This window comes from Thunnus albacares, chromosome 3, assembly GCF_914725855.1.
Source record: "Thunnus albacares chromosome 3, fThuAlb1.1, whole genome shotgun sequence".
Classification (NCBI taxonomy): Eukaryota; Metazoa; Chordata; class Actinopteri; order Scombriformes; family Scombridae; genus Thunnus; species Thunnus albacares.
In genome coordinates, this window is record NC_058108.1 from 20,913,725 (window position 1) to 20,930,384 (window position 16,660).

At 39.4% G+C, this 16,660-nt stretch overlaps 2 protein-coding genes across 3 annotated transcripts in view; one reads left to right on the forward strand and one right to left on the reverse strand.

Moving 5' to 3' along the window:
• Window positions 1–16,660, forward strand: part of ctnna2 (catenin (cadherin-associated protein), alpha 2) — a 337,649-nt gene that overhangs the window by 194,384 nt on the left and 126,605 nt on the right. The window lies entirely within an intron of this gene.
• Window positions 6,300–10,128, reverse strand: lrrtm1 (leucine rich repeat transmembrane neuronal 1). Its single transcript, XM_044346942.1, has one exon. The coding sequence runs from the start codon at window positions 8,906–8,908 to the stop codon at window positions 7,331–7,333; it is 1,578 nt and encodes a 525-aa protein (XP_044202877.1). The 5' UTR covers window positions 8,909–10,128; the 3' UTR covers window positions 6,300–7,330.

Sequence of the window (16,660 nt, forward strand, 5' to 3'; positions counted from 1 at the left end):
CGTTCCCTTTGCTCAGCTGACACTTGGAGAATGGGGCAATTCCATTTACGCAGCCAATCTCATTGGCTACTGGAGAGATGCCAATCTGCCCTCACAGATAGGGAAGAGAGAGGGGGCAAGGAGAGCGGGTAGAATAGCATTTATTCATCCTGACACTGATCAGATAAATGGGAAATGATAAATGCTGTCTATTTTTACTTCCCTTAACCTGTGTTAACTTTTTATTCAAAAAGAAGCTCCTACAGTTTTGCCGTGCCATACCTTTGAAATGCTTAATCAAAGTTTTGTTTGGAATTTGGGTTTTATGTGAGGTGATCTGGCTACGGATAATGAAACATGATGCGGTTGTTCTGATGACTCATTTAGCATAAGTGGTGAATAAGCTGAGCTGATGTCTGTCTGCTGGGCAAAGGAGTTGACAGTCATCAGCTAAGAAGGCAAATAGGCATTGTCTTGAAATCAGTTCCCAGTATCCCCGCATTTTTTAGAATCATTTTCTTTTTGTTTGTTTGTTTGAGTTCTGTCAAAGACTGGTGGTGCCCACATGTAACACAGTGAATCTAAATGTGCATTCAGGAGCTTAATTTATAGTTGCTGTTGTTGTTGAAAAGGCCAGGATGTCCCCAGAATGGCAATTACACTGATATTTAGGTTTTAGGCAGCCTGTGAGGCTCCATAATGTTATTCATTTCATGATCATTGAATTGAGTATGTTGTGTTTGATTTTGTTATTTTTAGACTTCATGATCATACTTTTTTTCTTCCACCTGGAAAAGAAGTAGATTGATTGACTTCTTCTTTGTATTGATATCAATTTGCACAAGACACATATCCTCAAAATATTCTTCTATATTACAACTTGGCAATGCAGTAAAATGTGACTTGAATCAAATGTAACACTTGTTTTCTGTAACATCATAATTTCATTGACCAGCCTTGTCAAATTAACGTTGCAAATTTATTTCACATCTTCTTTTATGTAGTTTGCTATCTGGACACATTCATTTACACAGTTTGCTTCTGATGTTTTCATCACCATTTTATGCCCCCATTACCCACATTTCACCCTTATGCTGGTCAGTACTGCAGCAAATACTTTCTCTAGCACAACCATGTTTTTTCTAAGACGATAAAACTGTTCAAGAGATAATAGGTTACCATAACCTTCATTCATAACTCCCATTTGAATTGAGGAGCTATATGCAGTATATATGATAAATACTGTTTTATCATTTAAATGATTTATTGTTTTTAGATCAAATAGTAGCCTATGCCCTTGCAAAAATCTCAACCATGCATTTTTATTGATCACTTTGTCCTTGAGTGGGTGCTGGAGTATGTGTTGGACACATGTCTTCAGGCATCTCATTTAATATGACCATTTACATGAGAAATAGGACTAGATTAAAAAAAAACAACATTTAAAACATCCACGACCTACAAGATCTGAGGTGTAAAAATTGTTGCCGATATTATTTGTGATTTCTCGTACTTCTCATCATTTTGTCTTTCTGTCTGGTATGAATAACAATAATGAATGAACAATAAATCCCCAGTCCAGTCCTGAATAAAGCTTTGTAGTTCAGCCACGGTATTACTCTGAATATTAGGCGCTGACCCACATCTGCTCTTATATGGGTTACATGGAGCCCCAGATGCAGGCCCAGCTGTTGCCATGTATTATCTCACTGACAGACCCTGATGTTTTATGTTAAAGGCAAGGCAAAACATTAGTATAGGCCAGTCCAACCAAGTCATAGCAAGTAAGTTAACTACAAAACAACTCATGGTAATAATAATCGTAATAATAATAATAACAATAGCAGCCAGTAATTCTCTGTTCCTCTCCCACCCTCTGACTCAGTGTAATGAATATTCAGCTGCCAACCTTGCCCCCATTCTCTAACTAGTTTCACCTTCCTCAGCAGCCACCACAGGTCTGCCTACAGTACTGTACCATATGTAGGTAAGAATAATGACTCCTCAGCCATTGTTATTAATTCAGTGTTGCTTGAGTATGGTGCATGTAAATGAAGCAGTGGGCGTTGAGAGCTATAGACTGCCCGGAGAGTTAGCCTGAGTAATGAATGTAATTATGGTGCCCTATTGGACCTGTGTCTGTTTTAGTGAAGTTATTATTCTGACAGTTTGTTCTATTTTCGGGGGGTGCAGAGGTTTTGTAAGTAAACTATATGCAGTTCCTAGTTTTACATCAAAATCCATTATTTAAAAGGAAGAATCTCTCTATTGTGTGGCTTTCAATTGATCCCAAACTTAGACGTTTAGTTTTTATAAACATCAGGATTTTCTTAGAGGCTATCATTGACTTTAGTGCAGTAATGTCACACTTATAACAATGACAGCAGCAGTATTTGGAAAGAGGAAGAGCAGGGAAAATGCAATGAGAGAGAAAATGTTGTGTCAGAGGTTTTGGGATTCAAAGATAATGTTGATGATGATTAGAATATTGATCCCGATAACCCACCTGTTATAAAAGAAGCAGTGGAAAGCCACCCACACATTGTCATTAGTCATCACCAGCACCTTACAGCCTACTGCAGTACATGCTGCCACCCATGATTTAGCTCTCCATCCAGTTATGAGGGGGTGTTAAGCATTTATTATGCAGCACAGTCCCAGTCCCAATGAGATGGCAGAATGTTGCCCAATCAATACCCCTCACAGGAAGCTGGGTTAATTTATTTTTTAAGGATTTGTTTGCATCTCTAAGCCCCCCCCCTACCTTGCTGCAGGTTGTGATGCAAGCTGTTTCCTAAAGATCTGCAGAGTGATGTTTTGTCATTGACACACACACCACTGCACAGGCAAAGATACTTTATAGACAGGCACACTGGCATACACGTGCATGGACCACTTTTTTTGTATGCCACTGTTGATTTTGTGTTACATAAAACCAATTTAGCTGTTAAAACAAGACTCAGTGCTGACCAGTTGTGAGGGCTTACAGATTGATATTGCGTTCATTGGTATCTGAGCTAGTTACTATCTGTACTGTTGAGTCTGCAGGGTCTGTTAGTGTTTGACCTTTTGCCTCATACTCACACATATAGAATGCTCCATTTTTTGCCCACCACACCCCTTCACATTTTCTCATTTCATTGTTATGACCTTTACTCTTTGTGTCAGTAACTCTATCTTCATACCCATCTTCTTTTTGTAACTTTTGATCTCAGAATTTTACTCATTATCACCTTACTTGCATAGCCCTAGATTTCCAGGTCTGTTGTGCTTATTTATAACCACACATGTGCACAAACGCACTGCATGTGCACACATACACCACATGCTCAGTTGTGCACACATAAAGATGCAAGACAATAGCTTCAAACCTATTAGCAAGTGCATTGTGCATACTACCCCTGTATATCCTCTGGCTGGCAAGCAGCTGCAGCTCTGCAAAGTACGGAACAAATGTCACGTTTCCTGCCCAACTGCGCTTAAAAAGGAGCAGAACATCACACTTTTTGTCTGACTGATCTGATTTGTGTAAGACAGTCACAAAAAAACACGTCAACCACTTATCATCGTCCAAATCAATTATGGGTTTCCATATTAATAAAAGATATCTTCGTCAACCATCAGTGTACTCTTGGAAACGTGAGGGAGAGATGAATACATTTGTTATCACTGTGATCATTTTGGTTACCACTCATCTGTATTGATTTTTACTGAGCATCATCAATCAAGGCATTTATAATGGATGCTGTCTGAGAGCACATATTTCCCCTCAGGGAATTATCACCCCAGGCTTAGGTCAAGCAGAGATTTGATCTATTGTCAGTTAGATGAATTGATGTTTTTCTCTATATTTACTGTGTCTTACAGACACTGAGAAAAGGATTGAGAGAGAGAGAGAGAGAGAGAGAGAGAGAGAGAGAGAGAGAGAGAAGGTAAAGGTGAAGAAAGTTAAAGATAAGTCTAAAGTAGTTTAATGTCAGCCCTCAGGACTCAAAGCTTTTAAAATTTTAGAGCCATTCTCCATCACCTTTTGCCATGGTTGCTTTTTTAAGAAGAGAATGAAATTAAATCAATAGCGGTGCCAGTATTGCCCTCTATGCCAGGCATCATCCAATATTTATAAAAATGAAGCTTCACAACCACAAATTTACTCTGTAGTTACATGTTTTAGGGGCTGTGAAGGACTCAAAGGGGGGCAAAAATTCTAGACTGGATGAAGATGAGAGAATAAAATAAATCTCTACTATGATGTCCTGCAGTACATACTGCAGTCATTTGCATTCAGTATGTATGGCAGGTTATGATTAACAGCCATGTTGAGTCTTAAAGTGGGGCACCTTTGGTACCATAAATAAGAAATGGATCATAAATCCCACATGGCAACTTAAAGTGATTACCGCTCCCCAAAACATGTCCCCTGAACACAAAGTTTAGTGGTTCTATAACTCCCGCACTATATGCAGCACACACAGACTATTAATTTAGTTGTTTTAATCACTGGAGTTAATAAACCTGTTAATAACCAAAAACGTTAAACTACACTGTGGGTATTATATATCATTTCAACAACAAAGTGTATCTTATGCAAATTGCTCACACTGTATCTTTATTTATCATCCTACATGGACCACCTCTTCAGACACTGGTTTGATGTTGATGATTGGTAGAGGGTCCCTTTACTGTCGCAGACCACTGAGGTCAGTTTCAGATTAAAACTCCATGAATCAGCACCATTTAGAATGAATATGTGTAAAGAGAAACTCCCTGAACACAACGGAAACTCAACAAATATACAGACACAAGCTATATATATATATTTTTAAATGATGAATCAATGATTAATTCCATGCTGAAAGTTTTTTTTATGTTTATGTTTTTGAAGGAAACATTCTATGATATTGTCTAAAATTATATTTATACCATAATTTATATTGCAACATGAAATCCATGTTTACTTCCACTTGCATGAAGAATATAATAAGAAAGTAGTGTCAATTTAGTGCATTCAAGTGCAAAACTCTAAATTCCCAGCTCATCCTTCATATTAATATTGAGGATGATTAGTATGTGATGAGATTTTACCTGAGTGCAATCCTATGAGCTGTGGAAAGAAAAGAGGGTAATTCAATATGTATATCAATTTCAGTTCGTCAGTCCCTACAGGATTTGGTATTTTTATGATTGCAAGAATTAACACATATTTAATGAATAATTTTTGAGAGCTTGCAATTGTATCCACTCCCTGCAATATTTTCCAAAAAATACTGTCAAAATTTTAACCAGTAACTGCTATTTTCACTTAAACATACAGTATTTCATTTCAGTACCTCTGATAATTAGCACAGTGAAAATAAAATTAATCCTCAACCCAGGCAAACTCTTTTTTCAGTCACATTATTGCCTGGAGGACCTTAAATCCTCTAAACTTGTCTTCTTAGGCAGAGCTTACTTCCAGGCCATGATTTGCCCTTTCAGGCTCCACCAATTCAAAACTCAACAAACCATTTCTAACCCTATAACAACACTCATCCAACGCTTATCTGTTTTTCTGACCCCTTGTTGCATGTTGTTCAAAGAATACCAGAACACCAGCTGCACTTACAATGTTGAGGGTAAATTTGAGGATAACATTTTACTCTTATTAGAGCTAATTGTGTAATGATTGTCAGTGAGTTCTTAAAACATTTTTATTCCTGCTGACTTACAAGTTGTAAACATTATCTTAATTTATCGGAAAATAACACAAAAATGATGCAAATTGATGCATTGATTTTTTTTTTCAGAAAAAGCCACTTCAAATTCATTATATAACTGTTGCCCCTGCTGTGGAAGTTTGCAGAATATGGTGCACAAGAGGTAAAACGCAGCCACAGTATGAGAATATGCACACTAGAGAGCAGTCTGTTCCCTCTTTCTGCAGTCGTTGTGCCTCCATCCTCCATCCTCCCTCTCACTGCCCCCCCCCACCCCCACCCCACACAACATACTGTTCATGTCAAAGGACACAGGAAACACAACTTTTGTCAGTGAACTAATTTACACAATGAACACCAGAGGAAGAAGAATATATATACACCTCAAAATGGCCTTGTATTCAACAAACATTTTACATCACATGGAAACACAGTGAAGAATATTGAATGTGCAAATCTTCCTTGAAGCTGGTGGATAATTTCTTCAGTGATTCCAATACTGTATTTTGATATAAGTAAGCATGGTTAAGATGACTGTTGTCTTTAGTGTGCTTGATTCAGTGAAAGGAGGCATCACTCCACTATGAAAGCCAAAGAGCAAGAAGCAATGAGAGGCATAGCTTTAGATCTTTGACACTCTGCTTTCTTTACTTGGATGGTACACAAATAGTGATATAATATATGAAAATATGCTAACTGATCAAAATGTAATAGATCATTTGAATCTATTCACAGATAGGCAATGGGGAGGGGGGAAAGAAACTACACTGATAGCGAGCCAACACAGTGAATGATAAAACAACAAATATGTGAGTTAAAACAGAGATCTAAAATTCAGACCATGGATTTTACATTGGAGATGAGATGCAGATATCCCTCTGCCCCTTTCTTTTTTTTGTATTTCATTTTATTTTTTATTTTTTTGGTTCAATACACTGCAGAGACATTGCTCTCCAGTCCACGAGCGCAAAGACTGCGTCTATTGTCATTCATCCTCTCTGACAGGCTTCTCACGTACAAATGAGTTTACTGTGAATAGCAATTCATTTATTTAAACATTTTTTGTAGTTTACAAAAGAAATAGATTATCTTGTATCATTTTTTGTCCACACTTGCACTTCTTTTAACATATTTTACACAGACTTTTATCTTTACATTTTTAATCCAACTTAAACATGTTTTTTATATTTTAAATGCTTGGCAAATATTGTGTTTACCATAATACAAATGGTTTGTTTTTTTTTTTTCTTTTTTCTTCTATTGTGTGTCCCCAGTTTATTTTCAAACAATAATTAAATGTCCTGAAGTAGAAAGACACATTAAAGCTCAAATATCCATCCATGAGAGAAAAGCCTCAGTGCCCACAATGTATTCCTCTCTGTGTTTCTGTAGTACATCAACAGGTCCAAGAGTCAGGTGCCCAGTATGCCCTGTGACCTCAAATCAGCAGTAGATAGCAGTAGCAGTAAATCCACCACGAAATAGTCAGACGCATAAAGCACACTCCTTCCACATCACAGTGAGATGCTGTGTAAAAAGTGTCCAAAAGATCCCTTAATTCCTTCTGTCCCGCAATATTCCCCTCCCCAGTGTATCCAAAAAAGGGATTTGCTGTATATCCAGATAATCACAGGTAAAGACGTACTCACAAAGCAGGGTCACACCTCACATTCCCGAGAAGGTTGCTGTTGGCAAGTGCAAGAGCCATATTCATTGATGATTACCAGAGCTCCCTCAATGTGGTTAGGTTTATAGTCAACATAGTACTCTGGTGTGGACATTGCAGCCATCTGCTGCATGCTTTGCTTTTGCTTCTGCTTACGGCGCTGACTGCTGAAGCACTGCCTCAGTTGTCTTATTCCGGCTGGAAAGCACTTCCATGCCACATATAGCATGAGCACAACAATGAGAAAGGAAAAGATGAGTGCCATGGTGCCAGTCACCACCTTGTGGATCTGCATGGTGCTCTCCAGGTCATCATGGCCCACTGTGACAGTGAAAGAACTGGTGACCACCTCACTACCCTCGCCCTCATAAGGGTTGGGAGTAAATGGGCCAAGGAACACAGAGCCACCTTGGGCCAGATCCCTTGTAGAGGCATACAGGCCTGCTGTAGTTACCTCCAGTGGGTGATCCTCACATAGCTGAAAAGCATAGACAGCATCCAACACATCCTCGCCCTGTGCGGTGTCGGGGCTTGAACACAGCAGGGAATTGTCACGCTGGCCTCGGAAGGCACTCAGCCAAGAGGCCAAGGCACACACGTTGCGGCTGCACTCCCAGTCATTCCCTGCCAGGGTAATGCTGTCCAGCGATGACCATGAATCCAGGATGCGCTGGTCCATGGAAGTCAACCGATTGGAGTCTAGCATCAGCACCTTGAGGTTCGGTGCACTCTCAAAAACATGTGGCTCAATGTACTCGATTTCATTGGCTGACAGGTCAATCTTCTCTAAAAAATGCCATGTCCAGTCCAGGGTATTGACAACAATAGTGGCACGATTGTTGTGCATGTACAGAGTACGTAAAGAGATGAGGCGAGGGAAGTGGGCTAGGTTGACTTTAACCAGCTCATTGTGCTCAAGATGCAACTCAGTCAACTTGAAGAGGCCAGCGAAGGAGTTTCGTGCCAGGCTTTGCAGTTGGTTGTATCCCAAGTCCAGAAACTGCATGCTCCGGCAGTCTTGAAAAATCCGCACTGGCACAAATTTGAGAGTATTGTAGCGCAAATGCAAATTGGTGAGCTTTCTAAGGCCGTGGAATAGGTCGGGCTCTAGTGCCTGCAGCCTGTTGTATGAGAGGTCCAGGATGCGCAGGTTTGGGAGGGGCCTAAAGGTACCATTTGGCAGACTCTCAATTCGGTTGCTGCTCAGGTCTAACTCCTTGACCCGTCTTAGCCTGTCAAATGCACCCTCCTCTACAATGTCAATGTTGTTGTGATCTAGGTAGAGCCAGGTGAGCTGTGACAGACCAGCTAGTTGGCCTTCACGCAGCTCGGTCAAGTTGTTCTCTCTCATGGACAGGCCCATAGCGCTGCTCAGATTGCGGGGAATGTCTGTGAGGTTGAGCCCCTCGCAGTACAGCAGCTTGCTGTCGCAGCGGCACAGCCTTGGACAAACCCCCTCTACCAAGGGAACCGTTCTGAGAAAAATGCCCAATGAACACAGTATCAACCCTGGGGGCTTCTTCAGTGGCCACTTTAAGTACAGTCCAATTAGAAGGAAATCCATTAGCATAAATATCCAGGGATGTCACTGAGAAAATGTCCATTGAACCACTCTGGATATTGTTTTTGCACCTATCACATCATATGTATCACATCATATTTAATTAATTTAGTAATCGGTTTTGTTCCGTTTTTGTATTTTAGCTGTAGACAGTGATATTTTATATTTCTTTTATTTAGTCAACCAAGGGAATCCTTGTCGAAAATGCAAATGATAAAGGGCAAGTCTCTTTGCTTATGTTATAAATCAAGCAGTGGGTGGAGAGTAAAGGGATGGAGAAAAAAAAACTGTCCTCATTGATCGATCTTATTTGAAAAGATTCCTACTCACCCCTATCCAAAAGCTGACAATCTCCATTCAGCGTCTCGCTTTGTGCCCCAACACTAATTATGTGCGAATCTAAAAAAGACCCTACTGTGGTACAAATTCTCCCCCCCTCCCTTCTCTCTTTTCAGTGGACACCAGATCCTTGGCAGGCTTACAATGTCTTAGTTCTCCTCAAGTGAAAGAGCCAGAAAGAGAAGGAATCCAAGTAGCTTTCAGCGAGATGGTAGGAAGTGCAAGTTCCCCTGTCTGCATGCATGAGCTCTGTCTCTTTAGCTCCTCCGCAGTCCTCTGCTGCAATGATCAGAGGGGAGAAGACACAACCAGAGAAAGAAAAAAAAAAAAGACCACGGAAAAATCTTTTTAAATATCTGTCCTGCTCTTTTCTCCTCCCCTTGCTGCTTAAGTTTCAGCAGATCTGTCAACACATATTATTGTCCATCTCTGGAAGCAATCACTGACTTGTAAGGTTTAAATCCATTCAAGTGGGTAATCATGCTTTCAGTGACGGATGCAAGGGGAAAAAAAAGGATTTAAAGAGGTGAACCCTGTTCACTGTTTTCTTGTGTAACAGTATTCCTTGTCATCTCAGTGGCTCATCTCGGTTAAGAAGCCTCTCGCATCCCCTGTGGCTTGCAGGTTTCGTTCACTCCCTTGCTCTCCGGGTGTTTTCTCAGCCAGCTGGAAGAGGCTGCTGAAGGCTGGTGCTGGTAGGCAGGCAGGGGCGGTAAATGTGGGAAGCAAAGGAGCGCGCAATCCCTTGCAGCAGACCAGTACACTGACAGCGCATGCAGAAGCACCTTCTGTTCACTGAGTGTCGTAAGCCACTCACAATTCAGAGTGCTCGCTCTCTTTCCCTCACTCTTGCTCTCTTTCCCTTGATCGCTCACTCACTTGTTCATGCTGCTCCCCTCCTCTTTCTCTCTCTCTCTCTCTCTCCCCCTCTTCCCTCCTCGCTTTTCTGTTGCTGTGTTTTTCTCTGTGCCTGAGACATTTACATATTCAGAATGGGCTGGGCTTAAACCAGGAGCTTTAATGAAACCCCCCCCTCTCTTCCTCTCTCTCTCTCTCTCTCTCTCTCTCTCTCTCTCTCTCTCTCTCTCTCTCTCTCTCTCTCTCTCTCGCTCTCTCTCTCCCTCTCTCTCTCTGTCTCTCTCTCTCTCTCTCTCTCTCTCTCTCTCACTCACTCTCTCGCTCTGTCTTTCTCCCCCTCTCTCTCTCTCTCTCTCTCTCTCTCTCTCTCTCTCTCACTCACTCTCTTGCTCTGTCTTTCTCCCTCTCTCTCTCTCTCTTTCCCTCCCTCCTTCACTGACTGTAATGAATTGGGCCATATAATGTCTGCCTCCTTTGACGTTGCTGTGAGAAAGCAGTTTTCTGATTTCAGAGTTGCGAAATAACATTTATCCAATGAACGAAAGAGTGTCCTATATTAGTTCCACCCTTGCAGCAGAAAACCATTTCCATGCATATTAACACGGATCAGATGACAGTGAGTCTACGTATAAAAGTACAAAAAAAGAGGAAATAATGTAATTAAAAATGCAATTTACTACATTCTCTATAGCCACAACACAGAGCCATATAACACATGCAATGAATTAATTTCAGTGCTGATGATACAATTTAAATGTACTCATCATCATGTATGTCTCATGATTTCAAATCTGGCTTTGTGTAATGAATCAAACTCAGTCTATTGACATTCATTGTTTGGCCTTGCCAACAATAAAGGCTAGAGTATAATGAGTCAAGACTAGAGTATGACATTGTTCATTTGATCAAACTGTCCTGTAGCCAGGCTTTCTATGTCATTGTCAATTATGGCTAGGCTATCCATTCTGAATACAGATGTAATTGCTTGACACATAATATTAGCATAAAGCTATAACATAAATATTCTTCTCTGAAGGTCCGTACTCGCCTTGCATTGCACTGCTGTGGAATCAGTCCTGGCCTTGTCATCGTTCTCCCATTAATTCTCAAAGACAATGAGCTGTGACAATGCCTTACATTCCTCATATCAGCCAAGTTTCTTTCCATCTGACTTTTTTTTCCTTGCATTTTTATTTACAGGAGTCATAACTTTGGTATCAAATCTTCTTGTTCCCTGGAATTAAAAATTAATAAAAATATTTTTACCACCGAGAATATGTGTATGGAGCCAAATATATAGTGAAGCTGGTAGAACTAAGCTTTTTGAGTTTTTTGAGTTTTTGTCCTTCTTGATAGGTACGTGCTGACACTAACATCTGCAATCTGGATTACTATTCCCAGAGAGCCTCGTCTAGTTCTGTTAACTAGATCTAATAAATACTTTCTGTTATGTCGGAACGCGGGTCTTGTATAATTATTTGGGCGAATCTGAGTAAAGGCAAAGCCTCTGTGGTTTGTGCTGTGTTTCCACAGATGTTTACCATGTCAGTGCATCTGTTCATGTGTTCTGCTTTGGCAATCAACTACTGTAATGTGTTGGAGCTGGTAATATGGCATTAGTATGGGTTGTGAAATAGCTAGCTGGGAGAGGGATTTGCACAACTTCCATGTTATTCTACTGTACCTGTTAACCATACCTTTTGAAGAGTGAACTACATCTACGTAGTAAATCAGGATAGCTGTCTTTATAGTGCTGCAGGAAAGTGCAAGTGCATCTCATCAAACGAAAAGAGTCCCCACCTAGTGGTGTAATCCATCACTGCAGTACTGCAGTGATGGATTACTGCAAACAGTACAGGCCTTTGTGACTGTTGCAGTACCAACATGTTAAGATGTTGTATGTTAGAGTTTATGCAGAAAAACAATTAATCAGGGGCTAAGCTTTGGTGCAGATTTTTGTTCTCGTCTGTATTCTAATCACTGAATAAATGTATACTTTTTGGATTAGACTGTGGAGTGGTATCATCCACGCCAATGTATCGCCAGAAGTATTTTGTTCAACTATTTGACAAAAAGTTTCTCTCAAACATAATATATCTCGTATCAGGTCTACAAATATATACACAATGTGAGATGTTCTGGGGGCACTCCAGAGAGTGGGTTATAATAATAGAATATGTATTTTGCCTTTCAGCTTCTAAATCTTCCTAAAATTGGTTAGTTAGCTTGAGGTCTGGTGATTCATGTTAAGGCCATTGTCCTGCTAGATTATTATTCCACATGAAACTGAACAAGAAGGGATAGTATGCTTCTGCAAATTAGAGTGGTACTGTGTCTTTGGCCAAAATGCAGTTGATTGTGTGCTGGTCTCACTGCATCTAGTGGAAGAGAGACTACCTTGAAAATGGGGTGGGAGTTTGGCTCTCTATTTGATTACAGTAATTATACCAAGGATCCACAATTACCTAACAGCCCACTACTTTGTCCTGACCCTGTCTGGCATTCCACCATTTAACCTTAGATACTGCATTTGCCAGCAGGTGATTCACAATACTTGCTTAGTGGCAAAATACACTTTATTAACATTTCTTTACATTTACTTTTAAAGTACTGCAACCATTGCATTTATGTGACTGTGGGACAAACAAAATAAAACATTTTGGCATTAAGATAGATGCAACTGAGATTGTCCTCTTTAGTTTTTAGCCCCACTTTTCCTCGGTGGATACGCTGTTCTTTGAATTTTATCTTCATTAAAGATCCCATACAGATGTGTTTTAATACATATCAAACCATACAAACCATATCAGGCACAAATACTAATATTCTGCTTCTGATGATTTGGTTCCTGTTTTTTTCTCAAAGGAGAACACAGGTTTAGTGGTTTACAGAGCAGACGTGTATACTGTGGTAGAAAAGGCAGGTTAATTTCTGTGGACTTTGAGGTGGTTCTAAAGAAGCTTCTCCCTTCAGCAGATGAATATGAAAAAAGTCTTCTAGTGTCAAATTCTACACATCATTCTACACAGTGTGAAACATCCAAGTGAAATAACAATACAAAAAGAAAAACATTTTTGAGTGGAGAGCTGCTTTAAGAAAACCCATGGAGTTCATGGACACCACAATCATTCTGGCATTCTCAGATCTGCTAAAGTAAAGTTTGTGGAGAGAGAAAGCAGGAGCCCTGACTTTTAGATTTCGCTTGAAACTCTGACAACTACAATGATATATTGAGCACCAAAGGAAAAGGAAGAAAAATTGTCCTTCACATGATCTGGACATCTTGATGTCGAAATCATCTCTGCTTCGCCTTTGCTATATTCCCTCTTAGCTGTAATGGATGACTACACCATCAGCTAATGACTTGGTGCACTATAATGACTTGACACAGCGAACAGGAGATGAGAGTATCCAGACCATCAGTTTTAAGACTTTAAGAGCTTTGGCTCTCTGCTTTGGAGTTAAGGTCAGCACAAGTGTAGGTGAAAGTGTGTGGCTGTGCGTGAAATACACATGCCTACACACTCACATGAACACAGTCATACAAACACATACAACCATATTGCAGATTGATGGTAGATGAGGAAATTGATTTTTTTGAATGAATAACCTTTGAATAACCCTTTTTTTCCCTTTTAACACAAATCATCTATGCCTTCAATTAAGCATTCATATGTAAATGTGACTCATCAGCTTCCATATCAAACTATAAACAAAGATGTCGACAAAATTATCTTACATCTTTTTCATTTCCGCCACTAGTTGTGGCTTTATCTGTGAAACATGCTCAAAAAGTGCAGTGAGTCACATAGTTTTCTGAATGATCATATGATTCAGATTTTTTAATTGAAGAATATTTCATATCTCACATTCTGACTATCCGTGGAAAGCATGAAGACTTACAAAACATAACTGCACATATTGTATCTTCTATCCAACCAGTGGTGCGTAATCAATGTAGAAACAAGTACATTACAATCAAGTACAATCTATGTATAATGTGTGGAAAAACAGTTAAATCACCATCACTTGGTGGCTATTGGCTTCCTACTGGCTTCCCATTTGACCACTGCCGAGCCAGTTTTAGCATTGCATTGCCCAGCCCCCTGAACATGTTGCACTACATATTATTGACTTTCAGAAGAGCAGGAGTATCTTCTGAACTACATGAAAGCAATCAATCACCATTTATGGACAAGCAGTCATGGGTGAAAAGTTTCAGTTTGTGACTGTGTTGTTATGTCGTTGTTGTTGTTGTTTCTTGTATTTATGATTTTAGCTACCTGCTCTGGTCTGTACAGCACTTTGGTCAACGTGGGTTGTTTTTAAATGTGCCTTATAAATAAATTTGACTTTGAAATTGTGTTGTGTAACCGAACATGCAAAATGTAAATGGATTTCCAAACTCTAGGCTGATTTTGTTCACAACCAGTTATAATTTTATTAGATAGTTTTATTCCATAGTAAAATGGATAGAGGTTGTGGTGTATTGTATATAGACTGAATTGATTTGAGGGATCAAATAAGACTCAAAATTATCAGCATCTATGATTACAGGCCCATTATTTAAATCATTCATTGAATCAGAAGACGTCTGACTGTGGGAGCCCAACAAAACAAGGCAGATGATGAGTAATTGGCCCGCTGCAGAGATAATGTTGATGGGCAGCTGGGAAAGGATTGTAGTGGGGGTCGGTAGAGACAATTATACCATAGAGTGGCTGTCAGTGGTGTGGTGAGGAAACAGCAAGAGATGATTCTGCGTCCGCAATTGAGTGCGACCTCCAGCAGATGGAGGTTTCTCTCAGTTTGAAAGGGTCACATGTGGACAGGGAACTAAGATTGAGCTTATTCATGTTCAGTATTAGTGTTTATCTTTTATCTTCTTTTGTACTTTAGGTGACATAATCTCATTATATAATCAGCAACTGAGTATGAGCTGAAGAACAGTAGAAATTTACTCAAGATAAATTGAGATAGCCACAGGCAATTCTAATTATTACCATCGTAGTCTTATCTCAGATATACTGTGTATCTCCTAAATCAAAACTGTGAAAACATTGACCCAGTGAAGGTTTATGTCAGTATACATCCTTAGTTTCCTACAAAATCTACAAAAAAGATCCACCTCTTTCCATCTTTCTATGATTTTAAAGGAGCTTATACTAACTGCAACTGGGGTAAACAAAATAGGAAAAACAATACCATCATAATAGTCACTGGAGCATGTGACAGGGGGGGGACATGGCTGTCGCTATGGGTTACAACTCCTTGAAGCATGTTTTTATGTGATGCAAAGTTTGCTTCAATAAGCACTGTCAACTGCTTAAACAGAAAAATCAATACAGCATCATCATCATGATTTGCTCATGTGTGAGGCTTTGGAGGTGAGTGAAAGTTTAACTTATGTGTGGAAAAAGGATTCAGCTGACATTTTTGTCCATGGTAAAACATGAAGGTGATGTATGGGTTTGTCATTAAAATTATATATATATAAATTGATGATAAAGTATTTTCATTGTATTACTTTTTACACTAACTTTAAATTGTGTAAGTCTATTAAAGTACATAAAGAAAAAACAAACTTAAAATTAAAATGATCTATCTTAGCAGGCCAAAATGGTTGAAGTAAAGAGTCTATTATTGATGGTAGACAGAATAACACGTGTGTCCCAATACATCTGGGGGTGTCATTTGAAAGCAGCTTGATGTTAAATGGCCTCCAGTTTATTGTTTTTATCCCAACTCAAAAATAATGTTCTCCACTGTGTAAATAACGCAGCCATTATAAAACACTTCGTTAATTTTCTTCATTGAACAGAAACCTGCCACAATGTGTATAAAACTTGGACTAGATGTTGATCTTGTGTACGTTGCAACTTCTATTTCTTTCATGCTATCCTTAAGATCTGTTTTTCCCTCTTCACCTTCTAAGATGCTACATTTTCAGTGTTTCAGTGTTCAGCAACTGCAAAGCTTTCAGTGTCAGTTAGATAAAAGACTTGTTACTTCAACAGGAGACCATAACCTTCTCATTGTGATTAAATTCCAATGAAGCAATGGTGACTACCCCTGGCATAGATAGCTGCATTTATATAGCACTTTTACAGTTTTAACGCTCATTCACCCATTCACTCACACACTCACACACAGATGGCAGCAAGCCAAGATACTGACCTAACCTGCTCTAACTCTTGAGTCACAGCTGCCCCAGAACAGAGGTCAGCAATTGTATTGTCCATATTACTACTGTATAATGTTGAGTCGTCTTCTGCCATGTGTACTTTCAGTCTGACATATGCTGAACCACACAGGTAATTTAGGATGTAGTCCATGCCGGAAGTATTAGTGTATATAATAGTTTTTACAAGAACAAGGCCATGGAAATGACAGTGGAAGGAAAAAAATATCAGTAATTACTAAGTAATTTTTTTTTTCTGTTTTCAATAGTTTTCTGAAAAAGTGTAAAATATTTGAAAACTTCGTCACACTCAATAGTATCCAGTATTAATCAAGGTTCCAGGCCAGGTACAGTAGTTCTGTAGGCTGTAGTTCTTAGCTTCT